Here is a 26,439-nt window from a genome sequence, read left to right as displayed (position 1 = left end):
TCCTCCACAATCACCCAGATCTGTTTTGGATGTGAGATGGAATCAGCTTAGACCCCATCAGGGGGGTCCTGTGAACCATATACAAAGAACTACCCACTGAGGTCAGAAGGAGGATGAAGCACCAAAGAGGTATAGAAAACACAGGGCAAACTGAAGGCTGATGGGAGTGGAGGGTGGGGAGGGGCGGAGAAAATGAGCGATGGGCACTGAGAAGGGCACTTGTTGGGATGAGCACTGGGTGTCGTATGTAGGTGGTGAATCACAGGACTCTACTCCTGAAGCCAAGATTACACCGTGTACGTTTTATATTCGCCAACTTGACGATAAATTATTAAAAAGAAAACCACAGAGCAGGTGCAGTGGATAGGTAGAAATTTATTTGCTTTTCCAGCCACGTCTGTCTCATTCATCTCTTTATCCCCAGTGCTTAGTGTCTGGTGAGTGGTCAAAAAAAATGAATGAATCAGTCAGCAAACTTTTGTTTGTTTGTCTGTTTTTGTTTTGCAAATCTCCTGCGTGTATCTGGTACCCTATATGGTATTCATGAATCTGGGAGCTGTAAGAGATAGCAACACAGATAGAAGATCATATGGTCAGTCTCTCTCCCAGAGGAAGTTACAGAATGGTGGGGGTGGGGAGTAAGCATTCCATCTGTGGGAAGCAGGGGTGCTTCATGGATCACGGTCATGTAAGCAAAGCCTCTGAAAGAATGTGTCAGGTGCAGACTGGGAGACCATCCTGGCAGAGGGAACAGCCATGGAGAGAAGCCATGTCAGACGTGGTGGGGAAGGATGGGTTTTTGGCAAGGCAGAAGCGCTGGCGTATGGGGAAATCGAATAGGGCCAGGTCTTAGAGCAAGGTGGGCCCGGGAGCCAGGTTGCAGAGTTTGGACTTGATCCTGAGGGCGATGAGAAGCCTCCCAAGAATTTAGACCAGAGGCGGGGCACGGCCAGTTTGCATTTTTGAAAGGTCACTGGGTAGTTGGGTGGAGGGAAACGCAGGGACGGGGGCATAGGATGAGTAAAGAGACTGTTTCGAAAAGTCAGAGAAGACAAGGGGTTGAACTAAGGTGGGGTGGCTGGCAGAGAGTCAAGAATTACGTAGAAGTTTCCGCAGTAGGAAGGGAGGGGCCCGGGACAGCGTTTCACAGAGTGTGCCCCCAGAAGGCTGGTTCCAAGGCTGCCGTGACCTCGCATAGCTGAACTAAATGGAACAGGATTCCCTGCTCAGCCCCAGTGAGGAAATCTTAGCACTTTAATTCCTTTTTTTAATTCAACAAATGTTTGAGGGTCTGTTGTATGCCACTCATGGGGATACAGCCATGACCAAGGCAGACCCAGCCCCTGCCCACCAGGGGAAATAGAGGCAAGTGAACGCATGAATGATAAAATAGAGACTCAGAAAGCTGGCATGTGCTAAGGAGTAAATAAGGAGGATGGCAGGTGGTGAGTGACGGAGAGGGCAGGGCAGTTTGGGGTGGTGAGGGCAGACTTCTCTGAGTGGAAGCTTGAGGAATGAGATGGAGCCAGTTGTGTAGGAAGCCAGGCAGAGGGAAGAAAGAGCATGTGCAAAGGCCCTGAGGTGGGCAAAGCTATCACGTGTGCAAGTTCCAGCACCGAGGCCAGCGTGATAGAGCGGAGCAGAGAGAGGGGAACATCCAGAGGTGGCTGGAGCCAGACCCCAGGGCTCGGAGGTCACAGTGAGAAATTCAGACTTTGCTCCAACTGCAGTGTGAGGGCCTTGGAGGGCTTTGAACACGTGAGCTGTAGAGAAGGATTTGGAGGGAACAGGAAGGCAGGCAACCAGCCCAGTGAGCAGGGCGCTGTCGCTGTCCATGTGAGAAAAATAGTATTCAGACAGGCCTCAATTCAGCACCGCACTCTGCCGATCGTGGTTTTGAAATTGTAAGTTAATTTTTTTTGTTTAAAAAAATTGTTTTTAGGGGCGCCTGGGTGGCGCAGTTGGTTAAGCGTCCGACTTCAGCCAGGTCACGATCTCGCGGTCCGTGAGTTCGAGCCCCGCGTCGGGCTCTGGGCTGATGGCTCGGAGCCTGGAGCCTGTTTCCGATTCTGTGTCTCCCTCTCTCTCTGCACCTCCCCCATTCATGCTCTGTCTCTCTCTGTCCCAAAAATAAATAAACGTTGAAAAAAAAATTTAAAAAAAAATTGTTTTTAATGTTTATTTTTTAGAGAGAGAGAGACAGAGACAGAGACAGCGTGAGCGGGGGAGGGTCAGAGAGAGAGGGAGACACAGAATCCGAAGCAGGCTCCAGGCTCTGAGCTGTCAGCACAGAGCCCGACGCGGGGCTCAAACTCACGAACCGCGAGATCATGACCTGAGCCGAAGTCAGACGCTCAACCTACTGAGCCACCCAGGCGCCCCCACGTCTTCTTTATCCATTCATCTATGGATAGACCGTGTTGTTTGGCTATTGTCAATACAGCTGCTACAAACATAGGGGTGCATGCCTCCCTTTTTCTACTGTCCTGACCGCCATACTGTTTTCCACAATGGCTGCGCCAAAGTACGTTCCCACCAACAGAGCACAAGGGCTCCCCTTTCTCTCCATCCTCACCAATAGCTGTTGTCTTCTTTTTGATAGCAGCCATCCTAGCAGGTGTGAGGAGATATCTCATTGTGGTTTTGATTTGCGTTTCCCTGATGATTAGTGATGTTGAACACCCTTTCACGTACCTGTTGGCCATTTGGGTGTCCTCTTTGAGATTATCTCTCACTTTTTTTTTTTTTATTTAATTTTTTTTTTTTTTCAACGTTTATTTATTTTTGGGACAGAGAGAGAGACAGAGCATGAACGGGGGAGGGGCAGAGAGAGAGGGAGACACAGAATCGGAAACAGGCTCCAGGCTCTGAGCCATCAGCCCAGAGCCCGACGCGGGGCTCGAACTCACGGACCGCGAGATCGTGACCTGGCTGAAGTCGGACGCTTAACCGACTGCGCCACCCAGGCGCCCCGAGATTATCTCTCACTTTTGATGCCAAATGTCCCCCGGGGTGGGAGGCATAACTGGCCCCGACTGAGAACTGCTGCTCTAGAAGTTTCCCTTGTGCCCCTTTTCCAGGCACTATTCCCATCTCCAGAAAATTATTTTGATTTCTACCCCCATCCATTAACTTTGCCTGTCCTTGAACGTGTCGTGAATGGAAATGTATAGTGCCTCACTGCACGGTCTTGTACGAGTTATATGGTGTCTTTGTGCCTCAGTTTCTTCCTGTGGGCAATGGGTCAATGACCACATCACCTCATGGAGACACCATGAGAACCAAATGAACCATTGGGGTCCATGAAAGGCAGGGCTCAGAGAAAACATTGCACAAATGCTACTTGTTAAATGCTGTGATTTAATGTTAGCACCCTTAGTTCCTGGCACCCTTCTTCCTGGTTCCCTGATGCCTGGCATACAGTAGGCGGCTAGTAAACATTATTAATATTGTTGTCATTGCCTTCTAAGCTGGATAATCTGGCATTCTTCTGCACGGAAACTCCCTTCTCAAACATCCCTGATACCTTCTTCTGAGCTTCCTTTTTTATGATATTTGTCTGGGGAAGTTCTCCCTTGTCCCAGAAATCCACCTTCCCTCTGGTTCAGTGGTGACACTGTGGGTTTCTTTGCTCACTTCTCTGACTGACGACCCTGTCTCTGCCACTAGCTTCCTTCCCTCTTTCCCCGGCCAGTCCAGCTACAGCGGGAGACAGAGGCCGTTTTGCTTCGTCTCTCATACTGCCGTTCTCTCCACGCACCCACGGAAAGGTGGGCAGAACTCTGGGAGAGGAGAGCACCCAGAGGCCGGCCCTGTCCATCCCTAATCTCCAAGCGGTCCTGCTGACATATCTACACACCCTCAGGGGCGGAGAAGGGCACATAAGTTCCACCCCATCCCTGTCATTGGTGCAGGAACCACCCAGCTGGGCAAGACAGAAAAAAGAGAGGTGAAGTCATTTATAGTAAAGATGATTAAGATTCAGCAATTCAGGGGCACCTGGGTGGATCCGGGGGTTAAGCATCTGACTTCGGCTCAGGTCATGATCTCGTGGTTTGTGAGTTCAAGCCCCGCATCGGGCTCTGTGCTGACGGCTCGGAGCCTAGAGCCTGCTTCAGATTCTGTGTCTCCCTCTCTCTCTGACCTTTCCCCGCTCATGTTCTGTCTCTCTCTCTCTCAAAAATAAGTGAAAATATTTTAAAATTTAAAAAAAAGTACACACACAAGCCTGAGCTGTTCTAAGCCTACACACAAATTTTCCATTAACGGAACTGAGGATTGGGCTTTTAAATTAAGATGAAATGAAATGAAAGGTCAGTTCCTCATTTGAACTGGCCACCTTTCAGGTGCTCAAGAACCCCCTGTGGCTCACCGTGGGTGGCCCTATCGGGCAGCACAGGCATAGCACCTGAACATTATCCCAGAAGCTTCTGCTGGATGACAGAGCAGCCTTAGACCAGGGTTTCTTATCAGTGGCACTATTGAGATTTGGGACCAAATAATTAGTTGTCGAGGGGGCTGTCCTGGGCACCATACGGTGTCAGCCAGCATCCCTGTCCTCTCCCTGCTGGAGAGGACTCCCCTCTCTAGTGTCATGACAGCCAGAAATGCCAAATGTCCTCTGGGGGAAAAAAATCACCCCTGGATAAGAAGCACTGCTCTAGATCAAAGCTGAGTTCAAATCCTAGCTCTGCTGTGCTATAGCTCAGTGACTTCGGGTAAACCCCCAAGACTTGGTGTTTCCATGGAGCCATGGAACCATAAATAGCAACCCCTTTACAGAATGGCTGCGAGGAGGAAACCCAGCCTCAGTGTCCTGCTGGTGACTGGAAGCCATGCCGAGCACATAGCTGGGGGTTCGGTAAACAGTGACGCCATCACCCACTGCAAATCTGGACGCATTAACCCCCGTGCGCCCCCCGGAGAGCAGGGCAGCTCCTGGACCTTGATGGTGCTCGGGAATGCTCGTCGTCACATCCTAGAGAAAGAAAATTTGAATTGCTTAAATGAGAAGAGTTTGGGGGAATCCAGGGGCCTGGGGTGTGGTCCCAGCTCTGTCACAAATCTGGTGCTTTGGGGTGCCGTTTGCCCCTCCTTGAGGTGGGGGGGGGGGTTTATACAGTGATCCCCTTCCAACAGGACCCACTGGCTTGGCCTCTGTTTCTCTGTGATTGTTTTCTTAAAGAAGGTGCTTGAGTAGACAGCCCAGGTGGTTTCCTGCTCCCCCCTTCCTGCTGCCTCCAGTCTTTGCTAACACTGTGTCTTTTCTCTGGAACGCTCCCTTCCCCTCTCCCTACCCTGTCTGGCCCAGCTGACTCCAGCTTATTCTTCAGGTCTTGGTGTAGGCGGCATTTCCTCCAGGAAGACTTCCCTGATTTCTTGCCCCTTCTGAGACGGGTGTCTCTTGCCAACCTCCATTCCAGCTTGATCACCTGCACTTGTGTGTGTCCATCTTGGCCAGGCTGCGTGCCCAGAGTGGAGTTGGGGCTCAGGGTGCACCTGTCCCAGAAGTACGTGAATGGGAGCTGGACGAGAAGACAGGAGAGTAAGGTTAGCAGGAAGTCACATGGAGCATGGAAGGATCTGGGGGTTTCTGATGAGTCTGTCCTGGCCACAGGTCCATGGAATTTGGTGCCGGATACAAGATGCAGGAGAGATGTGAGGCCCCGTAGGGCGTCCACCGCTCACAGGTTCATGGAGTTTGGCTCTGGATAAAAGATTCAGGGGAGATGTGAGGCCCCGTAGGGGGTCCACTGCTCACCACCGTCACACCAGGCACCGGCATGTACCTTCCCCTCCATGAGAAGATAAATTCACCCATCAGACTGTGAGAGTCTTGAGGGGTGGGGTCTCCCAAGTGCGAGACAGAGGAGTGGGAGAGGGGGGGGGCACTGACAAAAGGAGTATGGTACCTAAGGAGGGCTGCCCTGGCCGTCGGTGCTGGGCAGGTGGCAGGGGAGAGGCAGTTTCTGGCACGGCTGTTGTACAGCCTGAGCCCTCAGCCTGGGGGTGATAAGAAGCCTGTGGACGCGGTGGGCTTTTCAAGGAGGAGGCAGAATTCCAAATCCCCCACCTGCCTCCCATGCCAGCTCCTCAGGCCCCCGGCAGGAACAGCCGCAGGGCTCGGCTCTGGGGTGCGGGACCGCAGACCCCGTGATGGCCACGTGGGGCAGAGCGGGGGGGCAGGGGTGGTGTGGATGGAAGAGGCCCAGCCCTCGGCCCCCCTGGCAGCCGGGGAGTTCCCGCGTGGGAACGCAGTCTCTCCTCTCCACTCCCACACATTCCAAAATGCTCCGAGCCAGCCCTGCCTCCCCCGGGGAGGGTCCACCCAGCTCCAGTCTGCTGGTACCAGGTCCTGAGCGGGAAGGTGTCCCGTAGACGCCCGGGGCTTCAGAGAGTGCAACAGGTCCATGCCTCGGTCCCTGCCCTCCTTAAGCCACGTGGACCCATGGACAGCAGACTCGGGAGCCAGGCTTGGCGGGGGGGGGGGGGCGGGGGTCCCCTCCTGCCCCTCCTCACAGAGGGTGTCGGTCTGCAGGTGTTAGTCACTACGCGGGCACCAGATAATGCCAGCCGACCTTTGCCAGCAGCGAACCACTCTTCCCCCAGGGCAGGCCCTGCCCCTCTCGGGCAGCTCAGCAAGGCGTGTCCTCAGCACCCTCCCAGGAGCCGGGCCCGGCCGGCCGGGCCGGGCTCAGTCACCGGGACCTGTTGAGGGGGTGAGGAGCACAGCCCGGGGCGGCCAGGCAGGAGCATGGGCTGGGAGGGCCCGGCACCCCGGGGGTGCCAGCGCAGGCGCCTGCTGGTTCTGGCCGTCAGCCTCCTCCTCACCTGCGGGCCAGGTAAGCCGGGCTGGGCTGGGGCCAGTAGAGGACAGAGCAGACGTGACACGTGCCTCAGGCTTCCAAGCCCCTCGCGGTCGGCGGAGGTCTTCTGCTTTCTGGCAAAGGCCCAAGTCACAGCCGGCCAGATGAGGCTGCGTGTTCCGAGCTGACAGGCAAGTTCACCGAATCCCTATGCCACGAATTCGATATCTGCCGGGCTCCGTGTGGGGACGGCCAGCCGTCCATTCCTTCATTGACGGGCTCGCTCACACCCTCACTGGCTGGGGGGCTGGTTCTGTAGACACCCGTGCCTGGCTCTCAGGTGGGAGATGACCCAGTCACAGCTTTGGGCTTCCGGAAGCTCCGGGCTGCTGGGCAAGGCGGGCGGCTGCCCGGTCATTAGGGGTGCACGGTTGAGCAGGAGCCCTGAGGGCAGGGAGTTTCCCTAAACTGCAGGGTGGCATTGGGGTCGGCAGGGATTTCTACGGGCACGATCAGTGGGAGAGAGGGAAGGGCAGGGAGAACTGCGTGTGCAAAGGCCAGGAGGCAGGAAGCTGCCAGGTGTGTTTGGGTTAGTTCGGTGTGATGTGAGTGTATTTGGGCTGCATGATAGGGGGATGCGCAGGGGAGGGGTGGAAGCCGGAAGGCAGCCTGTGAGGTTTCGGGGAGCTGTGTTCTTCGATCCCAAGGGGTCTTTGCAGGTCTGTTGGTCATTTTGGAGGATTAGCTTGGGCCCTTGCTGCCTCGAGGAAGCCCACCGGCCTCGGGGAAAGGCAGGGGTCCAGCTTGGTGTGTTTGCATGCTGTGGGGGGAGGCCAGACTCTCTCCTCTACAGAGAGAAGCTCCAAGGTTCTCCACATGTGGCCCCTGGGCTGTCCAGACCCCCGGACTGTTTTACACCAGCCGCTTCCTTGGGCAGGCAGCCTGGGCTTTCTAGCCAAACCTCTGGTGTGCAAGGCATCCAGAGGCTGGTAGAAGGGGGCATCTGCCCTATGCCAGGTGCCTAAGTAGCTGTTCCTTTATTCGTCCCAGGAGAAAGGACCGTCCTCAACATTTAGCTGGGAAACAGAGGCCACCAGGGCCAAAGGGCAGTCGAGAGGGCCTTCCCCATCCTAGAAGGGCATGAGACCCTGGACACTGGCAGCCTGGGAGCCGGCTCGCCCTTCCCTCACCCAGGCCAGGCTGCCCTGAACAGGTGGGGAAGGCTCCCCAGCCCCCCAGCCCTGAGTCACTGAGGCCCGGCTCTGGCCCCAGGGAAGAGCTTTGTGGTTAGACGTCATTGTGAGGCATCCACACAATGACCTGAATGGTGGGCGGGTTTGTACAGGACAATCCCACCACCTCCGATGGGGCGTGTCCCCCTGAGCTGTCCCCAAAGCACATAGCCACAAACAGAGGCTGTTTAACAACTTTTGTCCCCAAGGTTCACTCTGGGTCTGATGCAGGGGGCTGTTGGAGCTGGGTAGACTCCTGCTTCTGTCCCAGGGAGTACTGGTCACCTGGACTATGGGTTGACATCCCTCCCCACTGCCCCATCATTTCCATAGTACCTGGGACACATCTCATGGCAGGGATTCCCCTGGAATCAATCCAGACACCCTCCAGGACTTTTGACTTAAATGCCGGAAAGGACTCCCTTAATCCCTGGGCAGAGGTGAAAAGAAATCTAAATCTAGCACTGACAGGCTTTGTGTTCTTGGGCCAGACACTTACCCTCTCTGAGTTTCCAACTCCTCAAAGAGTGATTTTTTTTTTTTTTTTTTTACAAACTCCAGAGCTGGAAGAAAAGCATTCCTCACTCACCTCTCCCACTACGTTGGACCCCATCCATATTCTTCCTGTGCTCTCTCCCACCTTGCCCCTGGGGCTGAGACACCCCAAGATCCCACGGGACCTTAGTGACCATCATCTTGTATTGTGCACATCCTGAGCGCCAGGGTTTTACCTGCATTATCTCGATTGAGCCTGCGTGGGTGAGAACAGGGCCACTGCTACCTCCCATTTGATGGAAGAGGAGACAAGCTCGGAGAGGTTAAGACTTTTGTTTAAAGCCACACAGCAAGGGTCCAGATCTCAGTGTCTGGATGATTCCTAAGCCCTGACTTCACCCTCTGCCTGGGAAGAGGGTTGACAAAGATCACTCGGGTCCTGGGAGTTTCCCGGCACGTGGGTACCTCCCCCAGGGGAGATGAGCGCTTCTCCTCTGCTGACCCCTCCCAGCAGGGCTCCCCAAGGGCCAGCACAGCATAGAACATACAACGCTCTCTCCGTGCTCTGCTGAATGCCTTCCTGGATCCCTGGACAGTGGCCAGAGGGTATTTGGAACTCAGATGTGGGCCCCTGAGTCTAACCCGCTCTGGCCAGAATTTCAGCTCATTTTTCACCACTTATGACTCATCTCCCAGAAAAGAGGAAAGATTTGTTCATGTTTCCCCATGGATCCAGCCAGGTGGGGCAGCTTCGGGCTTCTTCATGTCCAGCTTGTCACTGGATGTTCCTGGGGCTTCTCCCAGGTGGCCTGAATGAGCCCCTCCCACCTTCTGGGAGAGTCAAGGCCAGACACAGTGGCTTACACAGGGCCCCACCCACTCTTGACGGTAGATTCAGTGGTCCAGGTTACCCTCCCCATTTCACAGATGAGGGGACAGAAGCTCAGAAGAAGGTCCCCCATGTGGCTGGGGGGTGGGGACAGCTGTGCCTGGAAGCCAGGGTGTCTGACTCTAAGCACCACACTCTGCATCACCTGCCACTATTTAGATCTGGCTTCTGGATGTGGGTACCAGCCTGGGTACCCGCCTCATCTTCTGGCTCCCTGCTCAGACCTCAGAGCTGTCCCCAGAGGCCTTAGTGCATCACAGGCCAAGGGTTGCGGGGCCATGAATGCTGAGTCAGGAGGACACATTCCAGGAGGGCGACCAGCCAGCCATCCTGGTTTGCCAGATACTGAGGGTGTTCCTGGGATGTGAATCTTTAAGCACTAAAATTGAGAAAGTCCAGGGCAAACCCCGACAGGTTGGTCACTGTCCGTCCTGGCCCCTCTCCTGTACTCACTCTGTTCCTGGCACATCTCCTCTGCCTCACCCATGAATATTGGCTTCCCTGAGGACAGGCAGGAGGGAGAAAGCCTGGCCCTTATCCCTCCCCCTCTGACCCTCCTGACTGCCAGTCTACCTTCTCTGTCCACATCCGCACTCGGTCCCGGAGGCAGGGGTGCCAGTGGGTCTCAGCCCGGACCTGGCCATCAGCTCTGGCACACACAGAGGCAAGTTCCCTGCTGCTGGGGCATCTGGTGGGATGTCCCCTTGGTGGGAACCAGTGTAGACAAGAATAGGGAGTTTGAGGCTGGAACTCTATCTGGGTTCTTCATGCCGCCCACCGCTCCTTGACCCTGGGCGATGGGTCTTCCCCATCCCAGAGTCTAATTTGTTCCCTATATTTGAATGGCAAAGATGCCACATAGCAGGGCAGTTAGCAGTACAGACACTGGTGCCAGACGGCCTGGGTTCAAATCCTGCCTCTGCCACTTCCTGGACAAGTGAGGTAACCTCTCGGAGCCCCCAGACTTGCATCTAGAATGTGAGAATAAAAGTGTGATTGAGTAGATGTGAAATCTAGATTAAGTTAGATGATGCCTCCAAAATAGTGGTTCTCACCACAGTGTGATGTTGGCCCTCTGGGGACATTGGCAATGTCCAGAGATATTTTTCGGTGGACAACCAAGAGGGCAGGGGCTACTGACATCTGGTGAGTAAAGGCCAGGGATGCGGCTAAACATCCTGTTCTGCGTCCTTCCAGTCCATCCGTTTTTGCAGGAAGACTGCTCAGTGCCTACCGTCCTCTGTGCTGGGCTTCTCGAGCTGGGGGCTGTGCCTCCTTGGGAATACTGGTCCCATCCACTTCTGTCAAGTCCTCTGGGATCATTTGTACCAGTTTCTGGCTTCTGAGACCTGCCACTGAGACCTCTCTGTGCTCCAGTCCCCCAACCTGCCTCCATCTCTTTAATTGCTTATAAGATGGTAACTTGACCTACTCGGTCCTAAGGGTTCCTTGCCTTCTAGGTCCAGCAAGCTTTCACAGTCCTGATCTTTACTCTGTTTTGAGACTTCATTCCTTACCAATTGGAGGACAGAAAGCCTGTGTAGTCTCAGCTTTTGGACTTTATACCAGAACCTTCTCAAAAAGAACTCTCCGGAGAAAGAGTGAGCTGATGAATGTACCTTTGATCCTTATACCTTCTGTTGCCTCATGTAGAGACCATAATGCAAAGCTCAATTGAAGGAGGGAGTGGAGGGGTAGCTGGTGACACTCAGGTATTGGAGAGAGCTGTGTGTACCGCGGACTATGAGAAAAAATGATCTTGGGGCGCCTGGGTGGCTCAGTCGGTTAAGCGTCTGACTTCGGCTCGGATCATGATCTCACCGTCTGTGAGTTCGAGCCCCATGTCAGGCTCTGTGCTGACAGCTCGGAGCCTGGAGCCTGCTTCGGATTCTGCATCTCCCTCTCTCTCTGCCACTCTCCTGCTCATGCTCCGTCTCTCTTTCTCTCTCAAAAATAAAACATTAAAAATTTTTTTTAAAAATTTCTTCAGGTTGAGGGCTTAGTCCTATCAGACTGCCCCCCTGCCTGCTCCCCCACACCAGATTCCAATTGCAAAGCCCAGGCTGTTAGCTGTCCTTCTGACCAACCTGCTACAAATCAGAGGTTCCAGTGACCCCGTCCAACTCAGGATGCCAAATGCAAGACCAGGTGGCTGCTTGTACTTCTGACCAACTGACTGTAAATGAGAAGTTCCCACAACCCCCTCCTTGGGTTCCATTAATTGGCTAGTGCTGCTCACAGAGCTCAGAGAAACCATTTACTTACTAGGTTACTGGTTTCTTATATAAGGATATAATTCAGGAACAGCCAGATGGAAGAGACACAGAGGGCAAGGTGTGGGGAAGGCTCAGACCTTCCATGCCTTCTGCAGGGGACCACTCTCCCATCCCCATGTGCTCATCAACCCAGAGGCTCTCCCAGCCTGCCCTTTGGAGGCTTTATGACACAGAAATGATTAAATCACTGACCATTGGTGGTTGAACTCAACCTCTAAACCCTCTCCCTCACCCTTTGAAAGTTCCAACCCCCTAATCACCTGGTTGGTGCTCTTCTCTAGCCCTCATCTGCCGCCATCATTAGGTGTGGTCCCAAACTCACCTCATTAGCAAAACAAAAGACACCTTTATAGCTCCCTTCACTTGGGCAACTCCAAGGGTGTTAGGAGTTCTTTCCCAGAAGCAAGAACAAAGATCAAATATATACATTTCTTATTACAAATCATAATATCCCAGCTTCAAAGAAGACCTTCCAGAGGAGGAGATGATTGAACTGTTTTTAAAAGTCACTTTATAGAAGAAAAAATAAATGAGCAGTGATATTTATTCTCCTTCTCAGACTTTCCTGAAAATTCCAGTGGAAGTAATGTGGGCTCATTGTAGAACACTTAGAAAATTCAGTAAGGAGAAAACACAAGGTTGAACTGAATCTTTTTTTTTAGCTTTTTATTTGAGAAAGAGAGTGTCAGTGGGGGAGAGGGACAGAGAGAGGAGAGAGAGAGAAATCCCAAGCAGGCTCCACACTGTCAGCATAGAACCCAACATGAACTCAATCCCACAAACTGTGAGATCATGACTTGAGCTGAGATCAAGAGTCGGACGCTTAACCAATTGAGCCACCCAGGAGCCCCTGGACCCCAGCCTCTTGACCAGACCATTGGCGTCCAGTATTCTTTGCAGTGGGGGCTAGCCTGTCTTATGGGGCTGGTAGCCGCATTCCTAGCCTCTGTCCACTAGGTGGCACCAGAGCACCACTCATCGTAACAAACCAAACCTGTCGTCCCTTTCTGGAATATTCCCGGGGGGGGGGGGGGGGGGGGGGGGACATCAGACCCGGTTGAGAACCAGCGCCAGAGGGAGAGACAAGGTGGATCGTTAAGGACACGACAGGCAAACGAATAAGATTTGAAGGAGGGGACTGATACGGTCAGATTTTTATTTTAGGGAAATTCCTGTGGTTGCCACATCCTTTCAGAAAGGCTGCCCGATTTCCCCCAAGCTCCCACGTGCACAGGGGTCATCTGGACCTAAGTGTGTCCGGCACAAGTGCAGAGATCCCAGTTACATCGCCCACCAGAAAAAACTGCAGGGAGCCCAGTGGAGGATGCCAGCAGCCGGCTTGGCTCTCCGAGGGCACATCTTAGACCCGCGTCTGAAAGGCAAATGCTGACGCATCCCTGCTTGGCCCCATGGGCCTCCTTGGGTCCAGTGCTCCTACCCTGTCCTGTAACACAGCAGGCAATAGTGCTGAAACCACCCGGGACACGCACGTTACCAGTTTATTAGGTGAGGTTTCTGCAGCTGTGGCTACAGTGGACAAAAGTGCCCTGTCTTTTACTTCCCCAGCTGAGACCGCGACCAGTGTCTCTGCTCCTGGAAGAGAGAACAGTCTGACTATCACCACAGCCTCCAGCCCTGACAGCAGGGTGACAGGTGGGGCTCCGGTGTCCTCATCTGACCCAGAGGGGGAGCTCAGAAGCACGGCTGCCGGTGGGAACTCTGAGCCCTCCAGGGCACCCCTCTCCAGCACCCCAACAGCCGCATCACAGACCCAGGCAGCCTCCGTTCAGGACGCGAGTGAATCCCAGCACACACGCTGGACAGAGACAGATCCTGGGGGGTCCTCAAGCATCGTGGCAACCTCTGTCAGCCCTTCCCTCACTTTGGAAGTCACTGCAAAGAGCAGCCCCTCCAAAGGAACTTCACCCCAAGAAACCTCGACAGACACACTCTTCACAGAAGCCACAGGCGGCCCAGCCACCGATCAGCTGACTGTCCCCAGTGGGGTGGGAAACAGCAGCACCAGGAGGAGTTGGACCACAGCCCACCTCCCCACAGAACATACAGCTTCATCTGAGACACTCACGGGTTTGACTCAGACCATGAGAAGTGCCCCAGTCACTCCAGCCGAGGTGGGGACGGCTGGCAATCTAAGTACTCCGGGAGCCACACGCTTGCCCTCCAAGACGGTCTCTTCTACTTATCCCGAGACGTCATCTAGAGAGACTCCAGATTCTGGGGAGCAAAGGAGCCCAGGACTGCCTCGGTCCAACACGGAACATCACTTTGCCTCCCCTGAGCTTGGTTCTGAGGGAGACACCACACTAACCCCCAGTGTTTCCCTGCTGTCACCTGCTTCAGATCTGGGTGATAAAGTGCCAGGCTCCAGCACATCCTCAGTGCAGACAGTTACCTCTTCCACGACCACGGGGATCCCGGGGAGCCCAGAGAGGACGGAGCCCAACTCAGCTGTCACGCTTCCCATAATGGCAAGTAATCCAGCGGCAAGTGCTGGGAGGGTCAGAAGTGCCACCTCTACCCTGGCCCGTCCATCTCCCCCAGGGGAAGAGACAGCAGGGAGCGTGCTCCCCCTCAGCACCTCCCCCGAGACCCCAGACCCGCCCAGCCTCCCCGCAGCCGGGACTTCGGCTTCGGAACCGTCAGGTGGCCCTGGAACCCTCAGCATCACCAGTGTGTCCGGAATGAAGACTTCATTTTCTCCACCCCCCTCCTCTGCCTCAGAAGAGACCAACACCCTTTTATTTACTACTGGAGAGGATTCAAAGAAACCTTTAAATCCATCTGTGTCTCCACCTGAGACCTCTGTTTCCAGAGACAAGACCACCTTGGCCTTCACCTCTGTGCCCACGCAAGCCCTCTCAGCCGTGGACTCCTGGGCTACACGCTCAGGTGAGTACCGCTCATCCCATATAGCGAATGCCTTCAGGACCACAAACAGCACCTCCATTGCACAGTCAGCCAACGCCACTCTTCCTAAAACTTCTCGGTTGACGAGGACCCCTGCCTTTATTTCTGCAGCCGCCATGTCACAGACCAACACTGCACTTCATAGCAATGCTTGGCCGGAGGCCAGTCCCAAATTTGCAACAAGGTCGCCTCCGGCACGAAGCACTGTGTCAGCGACTGCCCCTCTTCTCTCTGCGGCCGGCGTGGTTCCTGGATTCAGTTCCCTAAAAACCAGCTCCACGGAAGGAGTGTCTGTGTGGCAGCCTTCAACAGACAACCCAAGAGGTCCAGCCACCGTTCCTTCCAGACCTTCCACCAGGATGCAGCCCACAGAGGGAAATGGTGGGGAAAGGAAGTCGGGAACAACCCACCCGCCCATTGGAACCGCATCTCCACCTGAGACATCCACACATGCCTCCCTGGCCAAGGAAAGCCGTTGGGTCTCAAGGAGTGCATCTCAGTCCACTGGCGCTTCCAGCTCAAGGACTCTACGAAGGACAAGCCACTTGGCTGGCCCCTTGTCTGGGGCCCCCTATGATTTGTCCTCTGGGGGGCTTACAGTTTCTGGGGATGAAACCAGCCCACCTCTGACTCCAGAAACAACTGCAGTTCACTCGCCTGATAACTCGTCTTCATTTGCTGCTTCTGTTGCCCCAGTCCCAGTGGCCACCACATTTTTAGCCCAGAAGGTCACCACAAGCACTGTAGCCAGCACAGCTGAGGCTAGTAAATGGGACATGCCCATATCTTCTAGGACTTCCTCATCACTTAGCGACTCCCCAGCCAGTGCAGACACAGGGAGGGGCGTCTCTGTTCCCCTGGCTACTCCATCGTCAGCCCCGTCAGTGGAGCCATCAGAAGAGAGCGTCGCTATCTCTGGCACCCGCCCAGAACCAACAGACTCACCCGGCGTCCTCCTCAGAGAGGTGCAAACCAGTCCAGAGAGTCACACGCCCCTTGTCTCACCCTCGGTGAAGGCCACCACGGCTGTATCAATAGCAAAAATGGAGACTGATGAAATCTCTTACTCTTCTGGGTCGCCACCTGTGATGTCACTTCCCGGAAAGATCGGCACCAGTGGTACCCGGGCCTCCGCCACATACGTCCCCCCTCCGGATCCCATGGTGACACGTTCAGCTCAGGTCTCTTCATCCCATTTGGTGAAGGAGCTCAGAACCACAGACACTTATGCAAGAACAGAGTCCGCCAGCCCAGCTGCTCATGCTGGAAGTCCTCAAATCCCAAGGACACCCAGTCCCACTAGCCCAGACAGGATGGCAGGGGCCAGCACAGACACAGCTGAACGCTTCACTGGATCCCAGGGCACAGATCCGGCAGAAAAATCCCCTGGCTTCGGGACACGGTCAACCCTAGGACCAGTGTCTGTCCTGGCCTCTGCCTCCCCTTCCTCTGGAAGCAGCACATTGGAACTGACCTCTGATGCCTCAGGTGAGTCCTTGACCCTGAGCACCAGTAACGAGAGCACAATCACTTCTTGGCTCCGGGCTCTCAGTACGTCTCTCCCCATGGTAACGTGGCTGAGTACCAGCTCAACAGAGGAAAGCGCCTTAAATGCTCCCGATGCTTCAAGTCCAAGTTCATCCAAGACATTTGCTACATTTACACCTTCTGTACCTTCCCATGAACTTGCAAATCCAGGGGTAGACACCACTGTTCTCCAAAATACAGATTCGACCACCGTGGGCACGAGTGGGAACTTAATTCCCCCCACAGCCACAGCTTCCCACCAGCTCAGCATGAGTCCGTCCGCCTCGTTGATTCATTCACCCTCAGATACTACAACCGTAGCTATCACAGCCTCAGGGATGAGGGACAGCACCGATGTTTCTGCTTCCAGATTTCCAGGCCTCTCCAGCACAGAAGCCGGGCAGAGCTCATCTTGGCCCCTCCCCATTACCTCTCCATCAACAGAGCCCACATCCCCAGCAGCACTGACCACCTCAACACCCAAGAGAAGACTCACATCAGAGGCAACAAGACCAGCCGGCTCCGTGTCTCGAGACGAGACGAGCTCACCCCCAAGGCGGACTGCAGAGGTTCAGAGTCATGCTGCCATGGTTAGCTCTGTGGAAACCAGCAGGGGGGTCGCTCAGATGTCTGACCGTGGAAAAACCACAGTCAATCTGAGAACAAGTTTAGTTGCCCAGTGGAATTCATCTCTGCCTTTAACACACAGCACTTTGGGGGTCCTGGCTTCATCTGAGGCCACCACTCCTGGAAGGCAACGTGGCCCCTGGTCAGAATCATCAGTGACCACAGAGAGAGTTGGGCCAGAACCCTCTTCTTCAGTCTCCTCTGTGTCCCCTGAGGTGACCACTGCCTTGGGCTCTGCCCCCACAATGCCGGAAACTGTGGGCTCCACCTCATCCGTCCCTAAGTTTAGGGAAATAACTACTGAGAAGGCATCAGCTCCCTCCCTGGCCTCTGTACTGCTGGGTGGAAGCTCTCCCCCATCTCCCCCAGAGGCCACATCTTCCGTGGGCACCGGGGAGGGCGCAGGGACAAGTCCACTCATGTCACAGGCCAGCTCATCTTCCGGAAGGGAAATTGACTCCTCTGCTCACTCATCCTCCAGCATCAGCCACAGTGCTGATTCTTTTGATCCATCCGCCAGAGGAGTGACCGGGGCCTCTCCCCTAGACCCCACGGCCTCGAGCTGGATCTCCTCATCAGCACTTACTGACTTTCAGGCACAGACAAGCCAAACTTCTCCCAAGACTCTTTCCTCCTCAGGGCCAGAGCACACCGGCCTGGGAGAGGAGAGTGGCCTGGCCAGGACCTCATCAGGAACATTTACCTCTTCTGAAGCCAAGGGAGAGCCCTCCTGGACATCTGTCTCTGTACCGTCAGAGGCTCCACCTGACAGAGGTGAGACTTCTGGGTCAGACCATGTGTTCCTGATCTGGATAGCTTGCCCCCATCCATGAGTAAGGACCTGCTCTTTCTGCCCTCTTGGAAATGGCCTTGTTTTCCTTGGTTTGGTCACTGAAGATGGTAAGAAATCTCCTCCCCTTTTTTTAACAGGATATTTGACTTGTCTTGCATCAGGATTCCGGTTTCAGGGAAATGTCCAATTGGCTAGGGGGCCACTAGAGCCCCTGGGTCTGGTTTTCTACCGGTAGTATGGGGTTGCCCTTCTATAGTGTGCAGTGTAGACTTCCTGATGAATCTCACATTTTTTAAAAACTTTTTTTTAATTGAGGTAATATACAGTTCAGTGGCATTAAGCACATTCACACTGTTGTGTAACCATCCCCATCATCCATCTCCAGAACTTTATCTTCCCCAACAGACACTTTATTCCCATTAAACACTAAGTCCTCTTTTTCCCCTTCTCCTAGCATCTGAAATCACCATTCTACTTCTGTCTCTGTGAATCTGACTATTCTAGGTACCTTATATAAGTGGAATCATGTAATATTTGTCCTTTTGTGTCTGGCTTATTTCACTTAGCATAATGTTTTCAAGGGTCATCCATGTTGTAGCTTGTATCACAATTTCTTTCCTTTTTTTAATGTTTATTATTATTTTTTTTTAAGGGAGAGAGAGACAGAGCATGAGCAGGGGAGGGGCAGAGAGAGAAGGAGACACAGAATCTGAAGCAGACTCCAGGCTCTGAACTGTCAGCACAGAGCCCGGTGTGGGCCCTAAACTCATGAACTGTGAGATCATGACCTGAGCCAAAGTTGGCCGCTTAACCAACTGAGCCACCCAGGCGCCCCTCTTTCCTTTTTAAGGCTGAATAATAGTTCATTGTAGATATATAGCGCCTTTTGCTTATTCATACATAGATGGACATTTGGGCTGTCTCCATGTTTTGCCCATTGTGAATCAGGCTGCTGTGAACATTAGCGTACAAATATCTATTTGAGTCCTTTTGATTCTTTGGGGAAAAATACCTAGTAATGGAATTGCTACATAATATGGTAGAATACTAAATTCTTACGTTTAGATTTTGAAACTTCTTGAGGTCACCTGTTCTCACCCAGATAAGAATCAGCCCATCATGACTAAGCTTCCCTAGGTATCTCCGATTGATGGTCCATCTCTAAGACTAGTGGGAGGGCGCCTGGGTGGCTCAGTCGGTTAAGCGTCTGACTTCGGCTCAGGTCATGATCTCACAGTCTGTGATTTTGAGCCCCGCGTCAGGCTCTGTGCTGACAGCTTGGAGCCTGGAGCCTACTTCAGATTCTGTGTCTCCCTCTCTCTCTGACCCTCCCCTGTTCATGCTCTGTCTCTCTCTGTCTCAAAAGTAAATAAACATTAAAAAATTAAAAAAAAAAAAAGACTAGTGGGAATAGAAGTATGTGGCTTCTGTGTCTGTCTTGTCTCCCTGAGATGACTGATCACATCACCTTGGTCATCACTGGTTATAAAACAAGCAGGTTCCTATCAGGAATCTGACAGCCTTTCCTGACACTATCTGGCATATGCCCTCCTCTATGTCCTATTAGGATATCTGACTTGAAGTCACCTGGACAGACATCTGCCTCACTCTTTGACAAGCCCATTTTTTATGGACTAGACCAGCACTTTGATGTGATGTCCGTGATCCCAGACTTTATGTGGATTCTGTTGATTCTGGGACTAGAGAGAGAAGAGGCTCAGTTATTGCCCATTGATATCTTATTTCATCGTGCTTGTTCACAGCACAATTCTCACGCAGAGCTGGTGTTCCAGTCCCCCAAATCTGTGTTCTCCTGTCTCTAGCCTTTGAATAACATCTTCTTATAAATAAATGTCTTTGTTTCCAAACTGGGCACATATTAGTTTTTCTCAGGTGCCTTCCCTCTAAACTGACCAGTATCCATCCAACCCACCTGTCTCTCCTACAGGCACTGATGGGACTGTGGTGTCCGTTACTCACTTCCCCACATATGAAAGTTCCTCATGGCTGAACAGTGACCCTTCAACACCTGTGACAGTGGTTGATTCTGCAGGTATGACAGCTGCTGCTAAACTTTGTCTCTCTAGGAACCATGTTTTCTATTCTCTGGTAAGTTGTGTTTCTGCTAGAACTAGCCTGAGATGTTGGTACCACCTGGATTTCTCCTAAAAAATGTAGATCTCTTGGCCCTATTTCTCCAACATGGGACTTAAATATCTCCAAGGACGCAAGAGACCATTCAATGTTCAGGACGTTTTCATTAGTAGATGGCTCTTATCAAAAGAGGTCCAGAGCTAGCATGATAAGGATTGGTCAGGGGTGGTTGATAGTTCCTGGAATGAGCCCTACATGAGAAAAAGCCACTATCTTGGAGGATGTGATACCATGAGCATGTCAACTCTGTGTCCTGGAGGCTTTCCTGAAAAGGAAATGGTTCTCTCTTGTCAGGTAGAAGCGATAGAGGTTTAGAGACTGACCTATCATTTTATAATCTAATCTTCCCTGCCCTTAGATTCTCTTTAAAGGCCAAATAAGAGTTTCCAAAATAAGAAATAATAAGATAATATACATATTAAATTATGCCCTAAATATTTAGAGATAATATCCAGTAATCCAGGGCTTCAGGTGGGGAAGCAGGGACCACAGGCACTTGGTAAATAAGGGTCAGATATGGGGAAGGAGCAGTAGATATAGAAAAGGAAGGACAGACTCTCCCCCATTGGTCAGAAACAGGATTTGTTAAATGTTCTCTCCAAGCAAACTCAAAGAGATCAATCTAATAATCATAGAAACCTTACCATAATCACTAATACTTCCTAAAATCATGAGTACACGTTTTAACAATGGAGGGCTTGGGGGGACAACTACACTGTATCATGTCACAGCTTCTCCTGGTGGCCAGCAGATGACCACTATGTTTGCTGAGACTTTAGGAATGAGTCAGACTGCTGAAAGCCCTGAACTGACAACTCTATACATTTCCATTGCTTCTTCTGAGAAGCCAAGCACACAGCCTGATGTAAATGGTCCCTTTCTCTGCCAGGCCCTGTATATACCTTGATCTTGACAACTAGTGCATATCCATCATCTGCAACTATTACCAGGTCAACTTCTCATAGAGACACAAGTTCTCAGGAACTCATTCTGGAGCCCAAAACCAGCCCATCCATCTCAGTATAAGCCTTCTCTTCAGGGTCCAGGACGGGTAAGGTCGAGCATCTTTGGGTGGTCAGCAGCACAGGAGTGGCCATCATGTCCTTACCAGCACCAGTCCTTACCAGCATGGAAGGCAAGCAGAGCCCTCCCTCAACTCTTCCTACAGCAGTCACAATGTCAGGGCATAAGTACCCAGTAGCAGTGACCCCTCCTGAAGGAAATCTGACTCTGAGTACAAGTTCCAAGGGACAGAACTTGAAGTCTCCTACACTAGAGATGACAGTGTAAACCATTTTCTGAAGTGAGACACCACTGACCACTGAGATGACGGGGTCACTCACCAGGTCTAGTGAAAACCAGATCGCCGGTGGGTGTGAGCACAGAAATTGGGAGGAGTTCTCCAAGTTGGATCAGTACCTCAGTGGAGACACTGGCTGCTTCTGAGACCACTACAGACACAGAGGGAATTCATCCTTTTACAGTTTTACTGGTAGACTCTGTCTGGGCAACCAGTTCTGGGGCTGGTCATGTTCTCCTGTTCCTACCCACTCACAATCACACAATGTCACGCCACCAATGGTTACAGCCTTCATTCCAGAGGCAACCAACCTTTACACTTCAGCCTCCATTCTTCCTAAAACTGCAAGGACTGGGGAAGAATCTGGTTCCTCACAGACTCTTGGACTGAGGGACACTAGTATTTCTCAGGATTCTAGCACAGCCACAGACATAAAAGCATGATCTTTTCCCAAATGTTCAGTGATGCTACTATTGAAATCACTGGGACTTGAGTTTGCTTCCCAGTAAACTGTACCTATCCCAGGCTTTACTCAGTCAGTAGGTGACACTGGCATCCCCTCGCCTCACATGGCTGATTCTTTACACATGACCTTCAACACACCAACAAGCCCGTCTAGGACTGCAGCAAAGAGCACTCTTACTCTGGACACCATGACCACAGCCTCCTGGGAAGGAACCCCTCTTCTGAGACTCAGTTTTTCACTCTCAGAGATGACTACTCCTATGAGCAGAGGGCTAGAGGCTCCATCATAGACAAGACTTTCTTTTTTGGAGGTCTTGGAGGATCTGGAGAAAAGACCAAATCCCTGTCCCCTCTGGTACTTATTCTAAGCTCAACTTCAGCTTCTTATGTTTCTTCCAAGGCAGAGAAATCCAGAACCCCTAATTCTCCTTCACTTGCCTCTGGAATGACACTGTCTACATTATTCACCAACATTCAATTCCAGAAAACCACAGTTTTCCCAGGCACTGGCTCCCCAGAATATCCTTGGTGCCTGAGCATTACTGTGGGAGAATACAGGACCCTTAAGGTGATCTCTGTGGCCAGGCCACCAAAGGCCACCACATATGGTGTAGTTGTGACTCTAGCTGCTGAGGAGAGCTCCTCTGATGTAGAGCCCAGCTCAGCTCCATGTGTTAATACCTGTATCCCATTTACAAGTAAGAACCTAGTTCCTGACTTCTCTTGCACTGGGCATTCTGAGATTTGGTGGATACTATTCAAAAAGGTAAAGAGAGGATTCCTGCTGAGAATGTCCATCTGGTTACACGTATCTAGTAGGATCATTCTACTTTCTCTATGTAACTAGTGACACTTTTAGCATCCTTGAGTCCAAATTCAGTTCCTTCCAGTCTGAGCCTACCTTTACCCTCCCCAGATGTGAAGTCTGCATGATGATAGTTATAAAAGAATGATAAAGGGAAATAAGAAAGTGCATAACCAAGACATATTGTTTGCATATGTTTGCTAATCTGATATAATAATTCATGATATAATCCTTATTTTACTTATGGAGAGTCTAAAGCATGGGAGAGAAAAATCAACCAATGGTGAATTCACATAGGTGCTAGAGACAGACTACTGCCAAATGCTTTTGCTTGAGGCCAATCAATTCAGCAGTCCCACCATCAACAGGAAACTCTTCTATAATTATGATGTAAGACACCTTATCAGTTTGATTTCGTGCCAAGAGAGTCAGTCCTCACCATGTGCCTTCTCGGAGACAGATGAGGACATGCTGAGTCAGTGCCTAGTGAGAGCATTTCTTGTGTGTTCCCATCTTGAAGGAAAGCTAGGCTGACGCATCAATCCTCTTTTCCTTCAGGTCCTCAGGAGCCTGTGACAACCACCACTGGGGAGCTGAGTGAGGGGACGTATGGAGGCACCACGTGGTCAACGGGTGGCCCCATGTCTCTGGTGACTGTAGGCAGACTGGGTATGTATGATCCTCTGTGTACATTGTGCTTAAGATTGGTCTCTGGACTAAAATAATTGATTTCCTGAGTCCCAGGTTCTAGTACATAATCAAAACTTTCTGCTGTTGTACCCAGAGGCTATTGGTAACATTTTAAGTGGAGATTTATTGACTTCTAATATGACTTGCTTCTCCTTAGTAATTTATATGTTCAAGAGCCAATCATTTCAGCTTTAGGAACAGATATAATGTCTCTACAAAACAGCTGACCAATTGTGAAGGGCCTTCCTAATTCAGATACCATCACTAAGGTCAGGGATTGCCAAGAACAGGGAAAGGTAGACCTGAGATGCCATTGGTTTATTCTACGTGACAATTCATAATTACAAAATGATTATAACGCTGTCCACTGTTACAACGTTCTGCAGGTGAGAGGAGGTGTCCATTTAAGGTGCTAGGTGGATGAATGCAGCTGTCCTGATTCCTGAAAGCAATACTTTGACGTGTCTTTGTATGCTAGAAGGCGGAAAGTTTCTTCATTTCACCTAATTAGAGGTGAAAGAATAAGAAAATATATAGGAAGTAAGGTGCCTTAACCTACCTCTTCCCTTAACCTGTTAAAAACCAAGCCACAGAAATTTTCATTAGAATCACAGTTTTGAGGTCTAGGGGATAAAGACAGATATTAGACTAAAAGAGATTGATTGAGAAGGCTGGACCAAGGTGGAAAAATGGAGAGGGAGAGTTTTTCTCCACCAAAAGTTGGGAGAGTTTTTCTCTATTCCTGTGTGGAATCTTTACCCTCCACTAAGACATGAGATGTAGTATATAGGTCTGCATGGAGGCCACACTGATATAAAAACCTAAGATGCCAGAGGGAGCTCTGAGAGCCAGTAGACCAAGCTCATGTACCTAACATTGGGCACAGGGTTGGACAATATGATTCCTGCCATCTAGAGGAACATATTATGTGCAGATTTGTAAGGAGAGAGGAAGGAGAATCAAAATCAGAAGAGCCCCATTTTTACCTCCTTGCAAACTTCCTAACTGAAGAGCTGTTTCAGTCACAGGCCTGCCCACAAGAAGCCCAGGAACATCTGAAGATATTCTAAATCCAAGCTCCAAGGAGCCCAGCAGCAGCCACAAGACCAGGATCACTGTGGGAACTTCTCTTAGGAAGACTCCAAAAGAGACTGCCCCTGTGGATACCACAGTGGGACTGGCCACCCTTCAGTCCCTGAACACAGGGAGTGTCAGCACCAAACTCCTTCCCTTGCCCACAGGAAACATGATGACAGCAGAATCATCCACAGAAATGGCAGTAGTTACAAATAACATCTCACACTCCACACATCCGGCTGAGGCCTGGGCTAGTACTTATTCTGGGACACCAGAAGGGACAAGCCAGTCAAGAGGAACAATGTCCTCTTTCCACCCAGAATCAACTTCTGTAGGTGCCACAGGGAAGGTTCAGCAAGTCAGCTCAGGCTTGACTTCAAAGACAACTGAAATGGGCTTATCCACACGGTTTGGCTCCACTGAGGGGACGGCAGTGGACACTCATTTCCCCTTGAGCACATCTTCCACTGGTCTTCAAGACTCTGCAACAAGTTTAGTTATCTCCAAGGTAGCCACAGGCTCAGTGGCAGATAAATCTGAACTTAAAACCATGCCGTGGGTCAGCACCGTGGTCATTCCTTCCACGGCCTTCAGTACAAAGGCAATGGCAGTTGAACGACAGACAGGTGGATCTGTGGGGAAGGCTTATTCATCTGGCCCATGGCCAAAGCAGATACCTGGGAGTGACCCAATGTCGAGTGCCTCCCCTGTGAAGCCAGACACAGCTACCACCACCCTCACAACCCACATTCCTCCAACAGGACCTTGGACTTCTGACAGGTCAGAAGGCTCAGCCACTATCAGCCTCACCAGTATGGCAGAAGAGACAACTGGTTCCTCTATATCTGCTACTTCCCCTTTGGTGGGGCCCAATTCTGAGTCCATCACTGGACTGGAGACCACTGAAATGGCATCTCCACCTGGGGTCCCTTCTGTGACATCATATCCGACAGAACTAACAAGCAAGGGTGGGGCTCTCACCTTGGTGATCATCACCTCCAGCCCCAGGGGAGCAAGGTCAGTTTCAACTATAATGACTAGCCCGGAGAGGAAGTCCAGGGCCACAGGCAGCACCCAAGCACCAGGGACCTCTCCATGGACTGTCACAGACACAGCTGTCCAGTCACATGTCACTGGTTTGCCCAAAGTCAGTTCTACAGGGAGGACACTTTCCTCCTCAGCAGTGGCTACTGGAACAGCTGAACAACAAACAAGTGTATCTGTGGGTGCGGCTTATTCATCTGCTATCACACGGTCAGACAAGACAACTGGGAGTGATCTGATTCATGGTGCATCTCTAGAAGCCACAGACACATTGCATCTCACCTCCAGAGAACAAACCACATCTGCAACTCTGACCTTTAAAAGCCAAGCCATCAGCAGCCCTACCAATGATGCTTCAGGAGGAAAAATGAACTCTTCACCATCTGGTGTATTTCCTTCAATGGAGTCTAAGACTCTGGTGGCCGTCACAAGTGTAACGACTAGTAAGGCTGCCTCTATGACTGAGCAACTGTCACAGACCTCATTTCCTGCAGAAGCGAGCATGATGAGTACGACCACAGCCCCCCCTCCACGTGTCATCACCACTATCACCACTATGGGAACCAACTCAGTCCTGACTACCATGTCCAACCCAGAGAGGAGAGAGAGCACCCTGGCTACAGAGACCAGCACATCTGCCACGGAGCATCCTTCCACCTGGTCATCCACAACTGCTTCTGCCCCAACATCAGGCTCCTTGGCTATGAAAGACATAACTTCAATTTTGAAAGTCACAGGTTCTCCCAAAACAACTTCTGCAATGGGCACAACTTCATCCTTAGCATCAAGCACGGAATCAGGCTCTTTATCTACTCCCCATGGCATTATGACTGTTACTGTAACCAGCCCAGCCAGTCCATCTTCTCATGCTTCAGCTGAAGATATGAGGTCCACAAATATGAGAACATTGACTCCTTCAGACACAACTGCATCTATGCCCATTTCAACTTCTAGTATCGAGAAGATGAACACCTTACTTCCTGACATTTTAGACACAAGTCGGACTACCAGTAAAAGAAATATGGAAGTTCTGCCTGGTTCAATGGCTTTCACTGACCATCCAAATACAAAGACTGACCCCAATATCCTCCTATCCGTTTCACTGCCTGATTCTCTGCCCACACATGACTGGACTACTGGGAAACCTGTGTCACCAGCCACAACCACTACCTCCACTCCTCAAGGGGACACAACTCAAAAATTCAATGTAATGAACACGATCAGACCAACTACCTCATACATACCATTCTTTACAACGGAAACAGGTATAGCCCCTTCGCTCAGTTACACTCCTACAAATGAAGAGAGAAGAACAGAGAAATACACCAATG

The 26,439-nt window shown here is 51.6% G+C and overlaps 1 protein-coding gene across 2 annotated transcripts in view; it reads left to right on the top strand.

The window, feature by feature from the left end:
* The first annotated feature begins 12,797 nt into the window (after window positions 1-12,797).
* The window catches only part of LOC123607344 (mucin-16-like), a 98,015-nt gene continuing 84,373 nt past the window's right edge, over window positions 12,798-26,439 (top strand). Inside the window, exons 1-3 of one of the 2 annotated variants that reach the window (XM_045496496.1) lie at window positions 12,798-17,554; window positions 19,522-19,626; window positions 22,856-22,966. In XM_045496496.1, the coding sequence (XP_045352452.1) occupies window positions 13,108-17,554; window positions 19,522-19,626; window positions 22,856-22,966 (4,663 nt within the window). In that variant the 5' untranslated portion in view covers window positions 12,798-13,107. The remainder of the gene's footprint in view (window positions 17,555-19,521; window positions 19,627-22,855; window positions 22,967-26,439) is intronic. The other variant, XM_045496495.1, reaches the window with a different exon arrangement.

This window comes from Leopardus geoffroyi, chromosome A2 (genome assembly GCF_018350155.1).
Source record: "Leopardus geoffroyi isolate Oge1 chromosome A2, O.geoffroyi_Oge1_pat1.0, whole genome shotgun sequence".
Taxonomy (NCBI): Eukaryota; Metazoa; Chordata; class Mammalia; order Carnivora; family Felidae; genus Leopardus; species Leopardus geoffroyi.
This window is presented reverse-complemented; position numbering and strand designations above follow the sequence as displayed.